The 21,346-nt window shown below is 36.4% G+C and overlaps 1 protein-coding gene and 1 pseudogene across 1 annotated transcript; both read left to right on the forward strand.

The window, feature by feature from the left end:
- Nucleotides 1-288: 288 nt before the first annotated feature.
- LOC130684816 (olfactory receptor 5AN1-like) lies at nucleotides 289-1,227 on the forward strand (annotated as a pseudogene).
- Nucleotides 1,228-13,576: 12,349 nt separating this feature from the next.
- Nucleotides 13,577-14,515, forward strand: LOC130684810 (olfactory receptor 5AN1-like). The gene has a single exon (XM_057507046.1). The coding sequence runs from the start codon at nucleotides 13,577-13,579 to the stop codon at nucleotides 14,513-14,515; it is 939 nt and encodes a 312-aa protein (XP_057363029.1).
- Nucleotides 14,516-21,346: the final 6,831 nt, after the last annotated feature.

The following is a 21,346-nucleotide window of genomic DNA, read 5'->3' on the forward strand; positions in this document are numbered from 1 at the left end:
ACAGAATTTCTATTCTTTAAAATATTCATGAAATTTTTTAATACTTCTTTCAATTCTCATGGGAACTCATGTTTTCATAGAGAACCTGAAGCACTGAACAGGTTGTCCTTGATAATGTGTGATTAAATAAGTGCTGTGTTTCCACCAAAACAGTGAGCATTTCCCTTATTCTGATGCTCAGTGGAGGAAAAAGGTGGCACACAGGAGAATTGTAATGCTAGCACATTGGACTTGAGTCAGCAATGGATTCTGTTGTCTATCTTTTCTCATCTTAGGAGCAGCAAGGCTATGATTAGGACAGGAAATATTACAGAGATCACCCACTTCATCCTCTTGGGGATTTCAGATTTTCCCTGAATGAAAGCAGTGCTCTTTGTTGTGTTCCTGGCGATCTATGTTAAAACTCTGACTTGGAATCTGAGCCTCATCATCTTAATAAGGATGGATTCCCACCTCCACATCCCCATGTGCTTCTTCCTCAGTAACCGGTCTCTCATAGACATCTGCTATGTGACCTCCACAGCCCCCAAGACGCTCTCCGACCTCTTCAAAGAACAGCATACTATCACCATAGTGGGTTGTGCTGTTCAGTAGTTCTTCTTTGCAACCATGGGAAAGAGTGAGTCTTGTCTCATGACAGCCATGGCTTATGACCGCTATGCTGCCATTTGTAATCTACTTCTCTATTCATCAATCATGTCACCCAACCTCAGTGTTTTGATGGTGCTTTGATCCTATATGGCTAGAATCTCTGGTTCTGTATCCCAACTGTGTGTCATGCCTCAACTCCACTTCTGTGGGCCTAACGTCATCCACCACTTCTTCTGTGACATGCCCCAACTGTTGGTCCTGTCCTGCACTGACACTTTCTCTGAAAAACTCATACTTGCTCTAGTAACAATGATCTTTGCAATAATAAATGTCCTTGTTATCCTGATATTTTATGTTTATATTCTCATCTCCATTATGAAGATCACTACAGCTAAAGGCAGGTCCAAGGCTTTCAACACCTATGCTTCTCACCTGACAGCAGTTTCCTTCTTCTATACCTCAAGTAACTTTGTCTATTTGAATTCCAGCTCTGGTGGGCCTTCCAAATTTGACCGATTTTCATCAGTCTTCTACTCAGTGATGGTTCCCATGTTGAATCCCTTGATTTATAATCTGAGGAACAAGGAAATCAAAGATGCCTTGAAGAGGTTGCAGAAGAAGGCAGGGTATTGCTGACATCACAGATTCTGAGATATTTTCTAAGCATATTATCCAATCAGAATCATCTTAATTCACAATACTGAACATGTGAATACAACATTACAAATTTCACAGTGCCTTTGGAAAAAAAGGGTTTTATTTGACATAAGTCATACACCAAAATGGATCAATACATGGTACAAATCCACACAAACAGAATATTTTTAAGTCTTGGAGACTCATTACTTTCGGTCTACATAAAGAGTGGTCTCATCTTTTATTAATCCATGCCCATGTATTTATGAAACATCAAGGTTTAAAAACTTTTGGGCTCTTCTTGATCTGAGATTGAACCCTGAGAGATACCTGGCACAGGCTCCAGGTGTGTAAAATCCCTATCTGCTAAGTATTCTAATGCAACTGCATGATGGTGATTAATGTTTTATTCTGTGTCTATCCAGATTTGGAGTAAACAGAGGTAGGGTTTGGGCATTTGGACAGAAAGAAAGCTATCAAATTGGTCTGATTATGCCTCCTGGAAACAGCAGCCTGAGACAGCTAATGTTTGTGTAAGGCCTCTTTCAGTGCTAATCATCTAATACATTTTTGTTTACATCTTCATGTCTACAAGCTCTAGTCTATGGAAGGAGGAAGTTCCCACCATATAGGATTCCCACACAATCATGAAATTGAATAAACCAAAGGATGTGGACCTTGCAGTGCCATTTACTTATGAGTCTATTGATTTAGTTTCTCACATTTAGTGTCCAATGGGGGGTTTTTGATTGAGTTATATTCAAATCCCATGTCACAGCCAATAGTAATTTCTGAGAGTTTGCATGCAAACCTCTCTTTCCTTCCTGAATTAAATCCAGAAAATTTATCTTGATTTACATAGCCAATGATTTGCATTATCAAATATTTTCTGATATTTAAGCATCTGTTCATGTTTGGTAAGAGGAGCCTTGTGTGAGTGTTCATTGTTATAACAGAGCTACTGAATATTTAATATTGCCAAAATGAAGAATAAATATGGTAAACTGGTATACATCTTCTCCTATTGTCCATGATCTTCATTTTACGTTTTAATGTTCTATGGTTAAAGGCGTGATATAATATATGGAGTAGAATGGTTAGAGTGACTGAATTCTGATGTGTTCCTGAAGGTCTTAAATACCAAGGAAGAAGATGATAGGATAGGCAGGGTTCTCAACTCTGGCTGGGTTATATAAAGCTTCTGGTCTTTCTGGTCTGGTTAAAAGAATAACATATGTAATAGCACTGACTACTGATTTGCCTGATTGATATTAGACTTGAATAAGCTTATACAAAACAGATGTCATTGCAATTACATATTAATTTTGGCAAGTCATTTGGTCTTAATGTTGTTTTGGGTCTCAGTTTTGATGAGTGATATGAGTTATTTTATTTAATTAAGGAGTATAAGTGAAGAAGCATTTGTAGGCTTAACCAACTTTTTCATGAGCTTCCACATGGGCAGAATTGAGAGAAGGGGAGTTATTGCACTTCTGGGAAAGTATGTGAGGCCTTTTCCCCTGCATGGAAAGAATGCAGTGTGAGTAAATCTGTGGCCCCATGCTCTCTGTAGAACTGCTTCTTAACAATGTATAAAAATATGTGACAAGTCTGTCTGTAAGGGTTCTCGAGTTCTTTCTCGGGAGACAGACCTCAGTGAGGTTTATAGTAGCATGTTGAAGATAATTACTATGCAGTGCATTAGATCTCCAGATTTATTTGTCTTTGAGTGCAAGTGGGTATACTTTAATAGCATCTCCTCAATTCTCTTGCTCTTAAGCTACTTGTAACTGCCATTTTATTCTATGTTTATATGAATTTGACTTTTGAGATTCCACATATTAATGATATTGTACATTAGAGATATTATTCTCTGGCTTATATCACTTGGCATAATGATCCTGAATTCCTTCCATGTTGTCACAAATTATAGGATTTCCTTACTCTCATAGCTCAATAATATTCCACTGTTTGTATCTGCTGTCTTTTTCATCCATCATCCACTGACAGGAGCTTTAGGTTTTTCTGCATCTTGGCTCTTGTGAATAATGTTCAATAAACATGTGGATGTGGATATCTTTTAGTATCCTGTTTTTATTTCCAGTGTATATTTAGACAGAAGCAGAATTTCTGGGTCATATGGCATCCCCAATTTTTGCATTTGAGTAAACTCCATACTGTCTTTAATAGTGGCTAAAAGAATTTACATTCCCAAAAGGAGTATATAAGGGCTCATTTTCTGCAGGTCCTTGCCAACACATGGTATCTCTTGTCTTCTTGATGATGTCTGTTCTGAAGGTGGGTGGTGAGTTTCATTTTGGTTTTCTTTTTGCATTTCCCAGGGTGTTCGTGTTGATCAGCACATTTCTTATATATGGCCTTTAATATGTTGAGGTATGTTCCTTTTATATCCAATTTGTTGATGGATTTAATAATGACAGTGTTGTATTCTGTTAATGCTTTTTCAACATCTTTTCAGATGATTGTATGATATTTATCTGTTGTTCTATTAATGCAGGGCATCAAAGTTATTCATTGTTATAGGCTGAATCATCCTTCCATCTCAGGGATAAATTCTTCTTGATCATGGTGTATGATCTTTTTGATGTGTTGTTGAATTACATTTATTAATATTTCACTGAGAATTTTTGCATCTATATCATCAGAGCCATTGGTGTGTAGCTTTGAGTTCTCCCAGCTTCTCTTTGAATAGTGAAGAGATTAGACCCAATAGCCAGTGTCCCAACTTTCAAGAGTCTGAGGGATGAAACCCCAAAACATCTAGTTCTGAAATCCAACTGGACTTAAATACAGAAGACCTGCTGATTGGAGCATAGAGACATTTCTCACCAATTTTATCCCAGGTCTTAGTGCAGGGGTTCAGAAACTTCTAATTCCCAGCATCTCAATAAAAAATATATATTTGCATATTGTAAAAGCAGCAGCCCATGTGTCAACCTTCTAATTTGACACACACCTACAGACAGAATGCAATCCTCACTGGAGACCAGGGAGGTCTGCAAGTGCAATCATTGCATTCCCACACTTTCCCACTCTGGGTCACCAGTCTCTCCTGGGAAGGAACTTCTGCACACACCTCATGCCCCAGGTTTTGTGTTTGCTGCTCAGAGGTACATCCCATGACAGCCTGGCCCTGTTGGTCTTTGGTGCCTGGATGCCAGTAGACTGAGGCCCACAAAGGAACATCTGTTAACTGTTTATCATCCCCAGAGGCTAGTTCAGAGGGCATAGAAAGAAACACCCAAGTCTAGTATTTCTCCAAAAGGAATCTATTTATGTACTTTCAAATGCTTCCTGAGTGTCTGGTTCCAGTCCCCTGTCATCTAGCTGTGGAAAGTGATCCTCCATTTCAGGTCACTAACAGTTCTTGTTATGCCATAAACTACAAGGAGCTATTGGGAAGACAAAAGGCTCCTGGAAAACCACAAAGAACTGAGAGATGACTATGAGGTAGGGCCTGGATGGATGATAACTTTCATCTACGTAAGATAGCCTTTGTGGACAATAAGAGGTGGCTGTTTTATTTATGTACAGAAACCAACACAGAGAATCAAGAAAAATGAAGAAACAGAAGAAACAAACAAAAAAGAAGACTCAACTCTAGAAATAGACCTTACAGAAATAGGGATAAATGACTTACCTGATAAATAGTTCACTTATGGGGATAAAGGTATTCAACAAGGTTAGGAAAATAATGCATGAACAAAACGAGAATTTCAACCAAAGTTACAAAATATAAGAAATTATCAAATAGAATCACATAGATGCATAATAAAATAAACTGAACAATTAAAAACAGGTTCAATAGCATCCTAGATGAACTAGAAAAATGATCAGTGAAAGTGAGGATAGGTCTTTGTAATTAATCCTTTTTGGAAGGGCAAAAAGAATAAAGAATGAAAAAGTGAAGATAGCTTAAGAGACTGACAGGCCATCATAAAACAAACACATCAGTATTTGCATTCCAGAAGTCTTAGAAGGTGCAGAGAAAGTTAAATGGATGAAAGCTTATTTCAATAAGTAATGGTTGAAAATATCCCGTACCTGGAGAAAGAGCAGACATCCAAATATAGGAATCTCAAAATACTCCAAATAATGTAAATCCAATAAGAACCATACCACAATGCATTATAAATAAAATATAAAAAACTAAAAAGAAGGAATCTTAAAACAGAAAGAGTAAAACAACTTGTTATGTACAAGAGTACCTGTAGAAGTCTATCAGTAAATTTTCCAGCAGAAATTTTGCAGGCATAAGAGAGAGCAGCACAATATATTCAACGTGCTGAAAAATATGCCATCCAAGAACAGTCTACCAGGATAAGCTGTCCTTCATAGTTAAAGGAGAGAGAGAATTTTCAAGACAAGGAACCCTAAAGATTTCATTATGAGTAGACTGGTTTTGCAAGAGATTCTAAATGGACTTCTTTACATAGAAATGAAAACTTGCTAATTGGTAATAGGAACCATATGAAAACATAACTCTCACTGGAAAGGTAAAACTAAGTTCAGATACACTAATGTCATTGTAGTGGTATGTCACTTATAAATCTAGTATGAAGAGTGAAAGACAAAAATAGAAACATAACTGCAACCACAAAAATTTGTTAGTGGATGCACAAGATGAAAAAATATGTAGGTTTTTGCATCAAAAACATAAAATGTGGAATCAGAAGGGTATCACTGTAGTTTTAGTGTGTGTTAGAGCTTAAGTTGTTTTCAGCTTCTAATTGACTGTTAGAACTATAATAGATGTTTTATATAAGCCTCATAATAACTAAGAACCCAAACCTCTAGGAAATACACAAAGAGAAAAGAATTTAAGCATAGCAGTACAGAAAATCACTAAATCACTAAGGAAGAGAGCAACAAGAGAAGAAAGGAATGGAAGGATTACAAAACAGCCAGAAAACAATGAACAAAGAGACAATAGTAAGTCCACACCTCTCAATAATACTTTAAATGTACCCGGACTTTCTCCAGTGAAACACATTGAATGTCTGAATATATGAAAAAACAACCCCAACTCTGTGCTGCTTAACAAAGACTCATTACAGCTTTGGAGGCATAGATAGATGGGAGGTGAAGGGATGAGAAAAGAAACTGCATGTAAATGGAGACCAAAGAAAGAGGAGATAGCTATAGTTACCTCTGAAAAAATACACTTTTAGGCAGAGACTGAGAAGAGACAAGAAGGTTATTATATAATAATAATAAAGTGGTCCATCCAACAGGAGGATATAGCATTTGTAAGTATTTATGTACCCTATAGAGGAGCACCTAAATAAAGAAGACAGATATTAACAAAGATGAAGGGAGAGCTAGACAGCAATACAATAAGAGGAGGGGGCTTCATCACCCCACTTTCAACAATAGATCGATCATCCAGATGGAATGCCAACAATGGAACATTGGAGTTAAACCACGTGCTAGGACAGATGGACTTAACAGATATTTACAAGCATTTCATCTAAAGGAGGCAGCATAGACACAGTTCTAGAGTTATTTGGAAGCTTCTCCGGGAAAGACCATATGTTAGGCCACAAAACAGACCTTAATATATTTAAGAAGATTGAGATCCTAAGAAGTATCCTTTCCAACCACAATGGTAAGAATTGAAGTAGAAGAAAAGTTGTAAGATTCATAATATGAGGTAATTTAACAATATCCTATTGAACACCAGGGTGTCAGAGAAGTAATCAAAAGAGACAGAAAGTAATATCCTAGTTGAATGAAATATAAATACAACATACCAAAGTTTATGGAATAGCAGCAAAGCCGTTCTAGATGGGAAGTTCATAATGATGAATACCTGCATTAAGAAGGAAGGTCATTAAAACAACCTAAGATTATGATGTATGTAACTAGAACTAAGTAGTAGAAGGAAGGGAAGGAAATAACAAAGATCAGAGTAGAAGTACATATAACCAAACTGAAGGATAGTAGGAAACCTTAATGAAACTAAGCACTGCCTTTTTAAACTGATAAACAAAACAGGCAAACATTTAACTATACTCATCAACAGAAAAAGAGACAGGACTGAAATACATAAATTGATAAATGAAAGAAAGGACATTAAAAGTGATACCACAGAAATACAAAGCACAATAAGAGACTACCACGAACAATTATAAACCAACGAACAGCGCCAGCTAGAAGAAATGGACAAATGGTAGAAGCACACAATTCACCAAGACTGAATCATGAGGAAATAAAAAATCTCAATAGACCAAATCTTGATTAGCAAGAAGAGTGAATCAGTAATCAAAAACTTCCTACCAAAATTTCAGAACCAAATGGCTTCACTGGTGGATTTTATGAAACATTTAAAGAAGAATTATTGAGAATCTTTCTCAAATTCTTCCAAAAAGTAGAAGAGGAAGTAACACTTCTAAACCCATTTTATGAGGGCAGCATTTAAATGATACCAGAAATGGACATGGACACAAATAGAAAGGAAAGAAAAGTTCAATATCTAAATGAATATAGGTGCAAAAGTCCTCATAAAAATATTGGCAAACTGAATTCAACAATACTTTAAAAGGTCATACACCATGATCGAATACAGTACATTGCAGCCCATGACTTACTTATAACTGAAAGTTTAGACTTCTTGACTCCATTCAAATGAGCACCGTTAAAAAATAAGAACCAAGCAATAATTGTAGAAATTATGTTATATAGGTATATTAACAGAGGGATTAGAAATACAGCATTAATGTATTGGAAAGAATTCCAATTCAGAATACCAAAATTATATCTACTATTAATAGGAGGCGTGCTGTGTGTGACACACTGCAATAAGTGCTGTGTAATCATTATCTAATTTGATTATCTCTATGAAGAGCTACTTAATGAAGTAGCCACTACTATCAGCTCTATTTTATAGGTGCCAGTAGTGAGGCGGGGAGAGGTTAATTTTCTCGAGGTCACAAATCAGCAAGTGGAAAGCCAGAATTCCACCCACTTTGGCTAATACCAATGCTCATGTTGGAACAATCAAAAGTCATGATTCTGTCATGAATTAATTTTATTGTATCCCTTATTGCCTCAATTTCCTCACTTATGCTTAGAAAATAATGCCATGTCTGCCCTACAGGTCTGCTGTGATGATTAATTAAGATCAGGTACTTGAAAAAATGTGCGTGCGTGTGTGTGTGTGTGTGTGTGTGTGTGTGTGTGTGTGTGTGTAATGGGGGTGCTTTATAAACAGCGAGGTATTCACAGATCTACTTTACTGTTCTGAAGCTGTTTTATCAACTAGCTGTGTCACGATCGTGGAATATTTCATCTCCTCTTGCTTCAGATTCCTCATCTGGAAACTGAAGGTATCAAACTAGATGATCCCTAGATCATCCATAGAAGGTCTACTGACCCCACATTCGTTAAAACAAAGCTACCATCATGAGATCATGAGAGGACCACGGGGAACTGGGTGATTATATCAGAAGGCATGTGGCAAATTGGGGCATGAGATTAGCTGGGACAAAACCTCCCTGACAACCATGTCTCCAGAGAGCAAGTACCTGTGGGCTTTTCTCCCTCTAATGGTCTTTTCTCCTGGCACCACTGCCCTTAACAACACATTTAAGAGGACCCCCAGGTGTGGGCATCTCTCTCGCTGTGAGAGGACAGCCAGTTTATGGACTAGAGCTCCTGTCTTGGAGTGTAATAGGACTCACTGAGAAAACCCTTTTGGAAAAGAAATAAGCAGTTTCAACCTTTGGTGAGAACTCTGTGTTCCTGAGGAATCTGGGTCAAGGTGAGAGGGCGAGATCAGAGGGATCAGTGGATTCCGTGCTGTCTCAATAGCCGTGGGTCCTCCCTGTAGTACTGTATGGACGAGGTTTCTGGTCCTCAGTGTCCCCGTTTGTCAGTCTCCCTCCCCTCCACACCCTCCACTTAGGGCTCTTCACTGGGTTTTCTCCTTATCCATGTTGTCTGTCCTTCAGTGAAAATATTAACCTCTTACCTAACGTTTCAGCTATTACTCTGGGGTCAGAGGCAGGTGTTGAGCTCTAGTTCCTCAGTTTCTTAAGGACGTGATCTTGAACTCTCTTGCCTTCTGTTTTTTTTCACCTGTTAACTGGGATAATAGGATTATCTGGAATAAAATACTCAATACCTCTAAATGCTAAGAAATTTTAGAAGTTAATAAATGAGGACTTAATCAAAAATAATAATTTACTAAATTATAGGGCGATATGCTAAATTTAGATATGTTTATCTGTTTCCTAACTTTATCCATCCCAAAGACCCTTTTAATGTGATTTTTCCTTTGAGGATTCTGCTTTTATAATAATAAAACCTTTATTTCCATTTAAATTTCAGCTTTGATTAATAATTTCTGAGTAGGGAAAGAAAGGTTAGTTACTACATAATGATATGAGAGAGGATTCTGGTATAATTTCATTTCTTTTGAAATGTTGCAAATAGTTCCCTGTTGTCATCTTCGAGAAGCCTCGTGATATGCAGGCAGTAGCTGGTTGACACAGTCTCAGAGATGCCCCGCAGAGCACAGGTAGTGTTGCCCTCGTTCACCTTCTTTTACTTGTATTTTCTCCATTCAGCAACATCCCATCTTTCTTAACCCCACAGTATACTCTCCACAACCTTGTAAACTATGTCCTAAAGAGAGATGGTTGGAAAAGTTTTGTATTAACTCTATCCACATAGTAAAATCTCCAGCTTATTTACATCAGTCATCTTTTCTATTCCAACACCTTTTCATGAGTTAGTGAACACATGGAAAAAATTAATCAAATAGAGTGATTATATTTAGAATGTTTCCACTTTTTTTTTTAGCTTACCAGGTTTTAAAGTATATGTTTTCAGGGTCAGTTTTATCATGAATAAGTAAAACAACCCACCACTCCTCACTCTTTTTGGGCCCCTGATGGGTTAGACAGAATGCATTTAGTTATGGCTGCCTCTGTTCCCAGAATGTAATAAAGAGAAGAATTTTAGTGCAACTGCTTGATCAAAGCTTGAATTATTTTCACAGGTTTGATCTATTATGTTAGTATTTTTGGAGATGGTATGTGTGGCAGTCCATGTTTCCAAAACATTTTCATTGAATCTAACTCCTCTTGGATAAAACATTTGAGAAATTACATGGCAGCACTCTATTCAAAGAGTAGCAGAAAGATTTCCAAGTTCATATAAACACAGTTGAGATGAAGCAAAGTAGGATATTTTTACTTCCACATCCAAAATAGCCTCAATAAACCATTTATTAGTATAGTCAATATGTATTTACTGTTAAATGCAATTACTAATATGTTAGTATAGCCAGATTCTTGTTAAATAAACCAGCTCCACTAAGCCATGTGCTGTACCTCTTCAGTATTATCATTTCAGCTGCATTGGTGGAGTGGAATATAAAAAGTGGCATCAGGAGTTGATGATCCATCTGAGTGGGAGACAATAGAGCAATACAAGATGCACACAAAGATGATCATTTATTAAGAATATTCTTGGGTTAGAGACCATCTGTTTCAGTAATAATTATATGAAGAGTCCCTGATGCTTCAGTATTAGCTCTGCCTTATTTTTCTTTCACAGAGAGGAAAGACAGCGGGAATGATAATTGCTAACATTTATTTAGCTCTTACTGTTTTAAGCCCTTTTTTGCTATTCAATCCTTGCAGCAACCCCATGAGGTGGTAAGCACTATAGCCCCGTTTATACATGAGGCCACTGGAGCACAGAGAGGGTAATAACTGGCTAAGAGTCCTATGCCAGGAAATAAAAGTCAGGAAAGTCTGAAGTCTTCCCTCTCATTCTTTCTCCATCATTTTCCCCCTCTCTCAGTTTCCCTCTGTCTCTCTGTGCTAACGATTAAGGTTTACGGATTTATGTATCTTAATAGATTTTCTCATTATAAACATAGGAGTTGAAGAAAATTGAAAATACAAGTATAAACAATACCAAAATCATACCACTCATTATTTTGGTATTTGTAATTGGTTCATGGGTGTGTGTGTGTGAGAGAGAGAGATTATATAAAGTGTTTTTTTTTCTTCTAGTAAGGTAGAACTATTTTGTGCAATCGTCAGCAATATATGGCAATGTGTATCCTTTATTAATTTATGCTTTTTATATTAAAGACATTACTACATTGTCTTTTGTTATGTTTTGTGACTCTTTTTTTCCCAATTCAGCAACTGTGTTTCAAGGGTATTTTACTTAAGTAGATTTTTCTGCTGTAACCATATTTTAAATTGTTAAATAGTATTTTCTTCTTTATGTTTTCTGTTTTGGTGTTGTATTTCAGATAGATCCTTCCCATCACAAGATTACTTAAAGGCAAAAGAAGTGTTTGTCCTTCGCTATCAACTGAAATACTAATTTAAAATGGAGTTCTAATTTTATCGTATATTTAATTTTTACTAATATTTCCATTTTTTCCACAATTTCCGTATGTTCTTATGATGCTTTCTATTTCTACAAGAATCATAAATTATTCATGTTTATTAAACATTTTAATATCTGAAAGTACAAGGCTTTTTATTTACTTCTTCAATTTTTTATATTTAAATCTTTTTCATTTTTTAAAATTATAGTATACTTGACATACAATATATTAGTTTCAGGTGTGCAGCATAGGCATACAATTTTATGCATTATGAAATCTTACCACTGTAAATGTAGTTACCATTTGTCACCATACAGTTATTGACTCTATTTCCTGTGCTGTAGTTTTTATCCCATAAGTTATTTATTCTACAATTGGAAGTTTGTACCTCTTTATCCCATCACCTATTTCACCCATTCCCCTAACCCAACCTCTTACGGCAACCACCAGTTTGTTCTCTGTATTTATGGTCTATTCCTGATTTGGGTTTTGCTTGTTTGCTCATTTCAACTCCTTTTCATTATTAATCTTTGTCAAAAAATTTCTTGGCTATTCTCAATGATTAACTCTTTCGTTTCAAGGAAGGTCAGAAAATTTATGGATCATAACCAAGAGGTTATATCTATTATGAATCTGTTACTAAGTTCTAACCAGCTGATTGTATCAACAAAAAAATATTAAATAAAACTATGAAGTACTTGAGAATTGAAATTTTCCACTTGGCCTCTTTCTCTGCATCAAAGCCCATCACAGCATGATGTTGCTCGTCAACTGACCCAAGTGGACTCAAACTCAAACAAGCCTGATATGAAATCATTTACCAGCTTGTATCTTCATGGCCCCAGGCGATTTGCTTCTACCTGAGGTCTGAATGTATGTCTGCCTAGAGGTAATGATGCCTGACTGCCTAGAAGGCTGGTGATCTCTCAGAAAATTCGCTAAATGGATCCATGAAACTCTAGCAGACCTGGCATTCCTATCCATGGGTACAACTGTAATTCATGGTTACCTGTAATCAACTAATGATAATAATAGTCAACACCTTTTGAAACAGTTGCTATGTACTAGATTGAGTGCTGAGCATTTGCATGAATTTCCCTATAGCCCTCCCAGTAACATGATGTTTCAAGGGCTCTCATTGTTCTTATTTATTGTAAGTGGTAAATCTTAGTGTGTTTAAGCCACAGGGGCAGGTACATAGAACAAGACGGTATCAGAACAAAATCTCCAAAATCTGAACATTGGACTATAGTCCCATGCTATTGCTTAGGTAGAAAAATACCTTAAGTTAATAATATATTGAGGTCAGTAGTTAGCTATACTAGCCTCCCTTTGGTGTACTTTCTATGAAGACTTCCATAAGAACATTTACTCTATAACTTCTTTGGTCACACATGCTGTGCCCTACAAAAATATTATCAGAGTTATAAATTGTGATATAATTTTCAGGCCAGTTTGCAGATGATATATTCAATACATTTCTAAATGTTGAGAAATTATTACACATAGGGTAATCATTTTTCTCATGGAGAATGGAAGCAATTTTTAAAATTTATCAGGATGACCATGTGGGACAGAAGGTCTATTTCAAATTATTACACTATTATTATCAGAAAGCCTTTGTTATATAATGAATAAACAGAAGTTTTGATAAAACATCATCAATGATCTCTACGTACAATAGTCACAGGTTTTCTACTGTTTCTAAAAAGTTCTCCATCAAGTGTTTAAATATGTCCTTCAGTTCTCCTAGGACTTCATGCCCTAACTGAGAACCTGAAGCACTGAGCAGGTACTCGACAATGTGAGATGAAAAGCAGTAGTGGTTACAGCAAGACAGGGAGCATTTCCCTTTTTCTTGTGCTCCATGGAGGGAAAAACTGGCACATAGGAGAACTGTAATGCTGTCATTTCCGTTGAGTCAGTGGTGCATTCTCTTGTCTCTTTTCTGATCTCAGGAGTACTGAGGCTATGATTAGGAGAGGAAATAGTACAGAGATCAACCACTTCATCCTCTTGGGTTTCTCCGATTTTCCCAGAATGAAAGCAGTGCTCTTTGTTGTGTTCCTGGTAATCTACGTTACAACTCTGACTTGGAACCTGAGCCTCATCATCTTAATAAGGATGGATTCCCACCTCCACACACCCATGTACTTCTTCCTCAGCAACCTGTCCTTCCTAGACATCTGCTATGTGACCTCCACAGCCCCCAAGATGCTCTCTGACTTTTTGCAGGAACAGCATTCTATCACCATAGTGGGTTGTGCTGTTCAGTACTTCTTCTTTTCAACCACAGGACTGACTGAGACTTGTCTCATGACAGCCATGGCTTATGACCGCTATGCTGCCATTTGTAATCCACTTCTCTATTCATCAATCATATCACCCACCCTCTGTGTTTGGATGGTGCTGGGATCCTATATGGCTGGAATCTTTGGTTCTGTATCCCAACTGTGTGCCATTCTTCAACTCCACTTCTGTGGGCCTAATGTCATCCGCCACTTCTTCTGTGACATGCCCCAGCTGTTAGTCCTGTCCTGCACTGACACTTTCTTTGCCCAACTTTTACTTGCTATATTAGCAATGATCTTTGGGATAATAAATGCCCTTGTTGTTATGATATCTTATGGCTATATCGTCATCTCCATTATGAAGATCACTACAGCTAAAGGCAGGTCCAAGGCTTTCAACACCTGTGCTTCTCACCTGACAGCAGTTTCCCTCTTCTATACCTCAGGGAGCTTTGTCTATTTGAGTTCCAGCTCTGGTGGTTCTTCCAACTTTGACAGATTCGCATCAGTCTTCTACACAGTGATGATTCCCATGTTGAATCCCTTGATTTACAGTCTGAGGAACAAGGAAATCAAAGATGCCTTGAAGAGGTTGCAAAAGAAAGGAAGGTATTGCTGACTTCAGATATTCCAAGATTTCTCACACATTCATCCTGTCAGAATTCCCTTAACCCACAATACTCAGGCCATGAATAGACAATAGTAAAAATTCATACTACCTTTGGGCAATGAAGAATGATTTGACAGGTACTATGACAAAAAGCACCAACAGCCTATTCAAAGCCACACAAGCACAATATTTTTAAGTTTTGAAACTTCATTACTCACACCCTATGTGAAAAGTGGCCTTATCTTTTAATCTACCCACAAATGTTTGCAAAACTCAAGATTCAGAAACTTGTTGCTTCTGTTTGCTTCTGAAACTTGTTTCAGAAGAAACTTGTTGCTTCTGTTTTTTTCTGAAATCAAGCCCTGTTCAGTGCCCTAAAGGAGAGGTACTTGGCGGAGGCCCCTGGAGTATAAAAACCCTGTCTCCAAGGTGTTCTGATGCAGCATAATCCAGACACAATGGTGATACATGTTCCGTGTTTCTGACCAGAATGGGAATGGACCATGGGAGTGGCTGTGCCTTTGGACAGAAACAAGGCTATACAATCGGCCTGGTTACGCCTCCTGGAAAGAGTTGTCTGAGAGAGCTGATGTTTGTCTAAGACCTTGTTCAGTGCTGATTGCCAAATAAGGTTTTGGTCACATCCTGTTTCTCCACCAGCTGTACTCTATGGAAAGAGGGCGTGATTTAAATCACAAGGAGAAGCAACGAAGTCTGTCATCCCTTCAGTGCCATTTATTAATGATTCTAATGATTTCTGATGAGAGGTGGTATTCAAAATCTATGTCACAAACCAGTAGCATTTCTGATATTGTGGAATTCACACCTCTGTCCAGATTTTCCAGATTTTTCTGTCCCATTAAATCTGGAAAATTTACCTTGGTGGACATACCGTCGATGGTTCACACTCTCAAAATGTTTCTCATATTTCAGGCATCCGTTCATGTTTATTGTGAGAATGCATTGTAACAATAAAGTTGCTCGATATTTAATATTGCAGAGACTAAGAACAAATATGGAAAACTGGAATACATCCTTTCCTATTTTCTGTTTAAATTTTATGTTCTAGAGATTTATGGTTGAGTGAGGTGATGTAACGGATGGAGTAGAATGGTTACTTGTAGTTTGATGCTGATATTTTCCTGGAAGCTTCAAGGGCCAGAATAGAAAATAAGCAGTGAGATATGCAGGGTTCCCAGCCCCTGGCCAGTTTTCAGGATCTGAAGGAGGTCATACAATTTTTGGTGGTTATGGGCTGGTGAGACAGAGTAAGAAAATGTGTAGCAATAATAACAATTGATTTGTGAGATTACTTAGAAATGAACAAGCTGATATGGAATGGATGTCATCACATTTACGTATTTTTCTTAGAGATCCATTTGGGTTCTCAATGTTGTTTTGGGCCTCAATTTTGATGAGTGACATGAATTATTTCAGTTAAAGAACTGTAAGTGAAGAGGTATTTGAAGACTTTTCCAAATCTTCCATGAGATTCCACATGGACAGGATTGAGAGACGGGGAATTATTGAACCTCTGGGAAAGTATCTGAGGGCTTTCCCCATGCCAAGGAAAGAATACAGTATGAATAAAGGTTGTGTGGCCCCTGGGCAGCCATAGGCATCCTCTTTGAAGCATTTCTCTTTCAAAATGTATAATAATGTGTGGGAAGTCTGTTTCTAAGGTCAAGGGCTTCCTTAGGAGACAGACCGCTGTTAGGTTTATAATACAGTGTTATCCATTAATATCATAATGGTGCACATTATATTTCCAGATTTACTTATCTTCTAGTTCTAAATTTGTACCCTTTAACAATATCTCTCCAATTCCCCTGCCCCTGGAAGCATCATTCTACTCTCTGTTTCTATGAGTTAGACTTTTTGATATTCCACATACTAGTGATATCCTACAGTATTTGTCTTTCTGTCTTTCTCTGTCTGGTTTATCTCACTTAGCACCATGCTATCAAGTTCCATCCATGATGTTGAAACTGGCAGGATATCCTGCACCCCCAGTGCTAAATAATAATCCACTGTATGTATTTATCATGCCTTCTTCATTCATCCACTGATGGATACTTAGGTTGTTTCCATATCTTCGCTATTGTGAATAATGGTGCAATAAACATGGGAGGGCAGATCTTTCAGACATCCCGTTATTATTTCCATTTGATATGCACGCAGACGTGGATTTGCTAGATCATATGGTAGTTCTATTTACAAATTGTTAAGGAAGCTCCATAGTGTTTTTAATAATGGCCGAAACAATTACCTTCCCAGCAATAGTATATAAGCATTGCCTTTCTCCACATATTCACCAATATTTGTTATCTCTTCTCTTCCTGATTTTGGCCATTCTAACAGAAGTGTTCTATTAGATAACTAAGGTATCTAACTTACTTTTATTATCTCATTTTGTTTTCATTGCATTTCCTTGATGACTTTTATTGCATGTCCTTGATGATTAGTGATTTTGAGCTCCTTTTCATAGATCTGTTGGTCATTTGGATGTCTCTTTAAAAAATTAGCTATTCAATTCCACTGTCCATTTTTAAAATTGTTAAGTTCTGATTTGTTATTGAGTTGTATGAATTTTTACATATATTGGATATCAAGCCCTTATCTGATATATAGTTTGCAAATATTTTCTGATGTATGGTTTGTATATATTTTCATCCCATTGTCTATGTTGCCTTTCCATTTTATTGATTGTTTCTTTTGCTGTGTAGACACTTTTCAGTTTGATTTTTGTTCATTTTTGTGTTTGTTGCTTATGCCATATCCAAACAAAATAATTGCTAACACGAATGGCAAGAAGCTTGCACTCTGTCTTTTAGGAGAAGAAAAAAATATGATTTCAGGTGTCTTTTTACAAATCTTTAACTTACTCATGGTGAATTTTTGTGAGTTATGGAAGAAAGCTTTCCGGTTTGATTATTATGCATGTGATTATCCAACACCATTTGTTGAAGAGATTATCTTTTTTCCATTGGGTTGTCTTGCCTTCCTATTCAAATACTAGTTGACTGCACTTGAAGCAGTTTAGTTCTGGGCTATCTGTTCTGTTCTATCTATCTATGTGTCTGTTTTTGTTTCAGTATCATACTGTTTTGATAACTAATAGTTTTGTTGTGTTGTTTGAAATCAGAAGGCATGAAACCTCCAGCTTTGCTCTTCTTTTTCTGAATTGCTTCAGCTATCCAGAGTCTATTGTGGTTTTATGCAAATTTTAGGAGTACTTGTTCCAATTCTGTGGAAAATGCCATTGTATCTGTAGACTGTTTTAGATAGTGTGTACCTTCTAATGATATTAATCCTTCCAATCCATGAGCATTTATATCTTTCCATTTATTTGTGTTGTCTTCACTTTCTTTTATCAGTGTCTTATAGTTTTCAAAGTATGGGTCTTTGACCTCCTTGGTTAAATTCATTCTTAGGTATTTTATTCTTTTTGATGCAATTGTAAATTGGGATGGTTTTCTAATTTCTCTTTCTGTTAGTTTATTTCTACATAGAAATGCAACAGATTTTTCTGTTGATTTTGTATTGTGCAACTTTACTGAACTCATTTTTTAGTTTTAGCAGATTTTTGGTGGGGTCTTTTGGATTTTATATATATAGTATTATGCCATCTGCCAATGATGACAATTATACTTCTTCCTTAACAATTTGGTTACCTTTTTTCTTCCTGTTCTGATTGCTGTGGCTAGGACTTCCAGGTCTATGCTGTATTAAAGTGATGAGTGAGAGAAGATTTTTGTCTTGTTCCTAATCTTAGAGGAAGTGCTTTCAGATTTGCACCACTGAGTATGATGCTAGCTGTGGGTTTGTCGTATATGGCCTTTGTTATGTTGAAATATGTTCCCTCTTTACCCGCGTTGTGGAGAGTTTTTATCATGAATGGTTTTGAATTTTATCAGTGTTCTTTTTGTATTATTCAGGTGACAATATCATTATCCTTTTATTAACACTGATTTCTGGCTATTGAACCATCCTTGGATCTCTGGAATAAATTCCACTTGGTTATGGTGAATGATCTGTTTAATGTATTTTTGAATTTAGTTTGATAATATTTTGGGGGGGATTTTTTTCAGCTTTGGGTCATCAGGGATATGGCCTGTGATTTTCTTTTCTCTTCTTGCAGTGTCTTTGTCTGATTTTGGTATCAGGGTAATACTGCTCCTATAGAATGCATTAGGAAATTCCTTCCTCTTCTTTCAGTAGTTTGAGAAAGGCCTTAACTCTTCATTAAATGTTTGGTAGAATTCACCTGTGAAGCCAACTCATCCTCAATTTTGTTTGTAGGGAGTTTTGATTACTGATTCAATTTCCTCACTAGTAACTGGTCTGTACAGATTTCTGTATCTTCCTGGTTCAGTCTGGGAAGGTTGAATGTTTTTAGGAATTTATCCATTTCTTCTAGGTTGTTCAACTTGTTAGGATAAAGATTTTCAGAGTAATATTTTATATCCTTTATATATTTGCAGTGTTGGTTGTAACATATCTTTAATTTCTGGTTTTATTTCTTTGGGCTCTTTTTCTTGATGAGTCTGGCTAAAAGTTTTCAAGGTTTTAAAATTTTTTCAAAGATTCATCTCTGAGTTTAATCAATTTTTTCTTTCTTTTTTGAAGTCTGCATTTCACTTATTTCCACTTTGATCTTTATTATTTCTTTCCTTCTACTAACTTTGGGATTTACTTGTTCTTCTTTTTATATTTATTTTAAATGCAAGATTAGATTATTCATTTGGGATTTTTCTTCTTTCTTGGGTAGTCTTCTATTGGTAACATAAAGATAAGTCTTGTTTTCTCATTGATTCAGTCACCCCAGTCTTTTGATTGGAACATTTAGAGCCTTTACATTAAGAATAATTACTGAGTTTTCACAAATACCTAGGGTGCCTAACTGGTTTTCTTGGTTTCACTGGATATGGCTGGTAATTGTAGGTCTGCTTTGGTTATGTACCTGTATTCCTATTATGTTAATGTGTGCATGCAATTTAATTAGTCGTTTAAAACCTATACATGCTGAGTTACTCTACAAGAAGATATGTCAAAGAAATAATCAATCTTCCCGTGTTTTCTTCCGTCTGCTACTTCTATAGCTTTTCTTCTTACTTCCTAATTACAACCCTTAAGTAGAATTCATGCCTCATATCGAAATTACCGAGTATCATAATTCTTCCAAGTGGTAAAGATACCTCAAGACAAATGCTGGGTATAGAAGCCACAGGGCATAAATCTGCAAAGAAGTAAAAAGCTAACCTTTTCAAAAAATATTGCTTCTCTCTCACTTACCAACTTTACATTTCCCTTGTTTATAATGTATTCCTGCATTATGGATTTGCCTATCCTCTTTAATTAGCTGGAGTACCTCAACCATGCTTATCCTGATTAAAATGTCATACGTGACGATTTAAAAAATCTGAGATAAAAATATGGCAGGAAACAATGTTAAATGTCATCCAGGGAGATGAATTCACCTCAACTAACCTGGCCAGAAATTCTATTCTTCTAAACCCCAGATGGCTAATTTACATCAAACTTCAGGAAGACCACAACAGATAGGTTACACCAAGGCTCAGCTATCATACACATAATACTAAAAACATTTTCTATTCATCTCCTGATAATTTATGTTGTGTGTACTTATCCATTACATTTTACAACCCTTTAAGAGGTTCTTAGCTAGAAATGGCTATGAAATTACTACTCTGTGTTCCTAAAGACTGAGTAGCTCCAAGAAAAAAAAATTATTGGCTTATCAGGATATCATATGACTAGAGTTGAGATCCTGCTCTTTGGTAAAAATGTCATATTTTATGCAAGCTAGGAAGCAACCTGGTGTCCTATATGCAAACAGATTTAATAGAAAACTGTTTTAAGTCATTGTAAGCATACCTTCCTTTAAACATATCTATAATTACATAATTTTTAAACATTACAATTTGAAGTCTTTGTCTAAGTCCAACATCTGGGCCCCCTGAAAGGCAGTTTCTACTGCCTGCTTTTTTTCTGACATATGGTCATACTTTCCATTTTCTCTGCATTTCTTGTAACTTTCTCTTGGAAACCGGACATTTTAATTTTATTATTTGTTCATTTAAAAAACTGGACAAGTCAGAGACGGGTAAGATTCCTCAAGGGAGGAACAACCTAAGACAGGCACAGTTGCAGGGGGGCCATCGGGTGAGAAATTGGGGATCAAAAGAGGTGAGGCTTAGAACCTCACCCCCTCTGTTTTGAGAGAAATCTGCATCCATGGATGTTTTGTTGCCCTTGTCTAGCTTGGATTAATACTTAGTCTATAGGCACACACCTGATCATCTACATTTGCTCTCTTACAACACTAAACTATGTTTTCTACCTTTATCTTGCATCTACCTACCACTTCAGCATTTTATTAAAATAATAATAATAATAATAATAATAATAATAATAATAATAAGGGAGAAATGTGGGATTCACATACAAATCAAGTATAAAAATCAAACGAATAATCATATTTGACCTGATTGTTTATAGTTCATGATGCGTGATCAAAACCGAAAGTTTCTGTGATGACTGCCCTTGCACTGTTCACGATGTAAGAACTTATTCACTATGCAAGAACTTGTTCACATTTAAGAACTAGTTCATTATGCTTCAGAAGATTGGAAACTGTTGAGAACTAGGCTTGGGGTTGATTAATGATTGTGCGTTGAGTCCCCTATACAGAATTTTATTGTTGTTAACAACCATTTGATCAATAAATATGAGAGATGCCCTCTCAAAAAAAAAAAAGAAGAATTATTGATAGGTTTGTACTCATTACATTTGGTTAATTATTTTCTTGTTTTTGTA

The sequence above is a fragment of the Manis pentadactyla genome, chromosome 9, assembly GCF_030020395.1.
Source record: "Manis pentadactyla isolate mManPen7 chromosome 9, mManPen7.hap1, whole genome shotgun sequence".
Lineage (NCBI taxonomy): Eukaryota > Metazoa > Chordata > Mammalia > Pholidota > Manidae > Manis > Manis pentadactyla.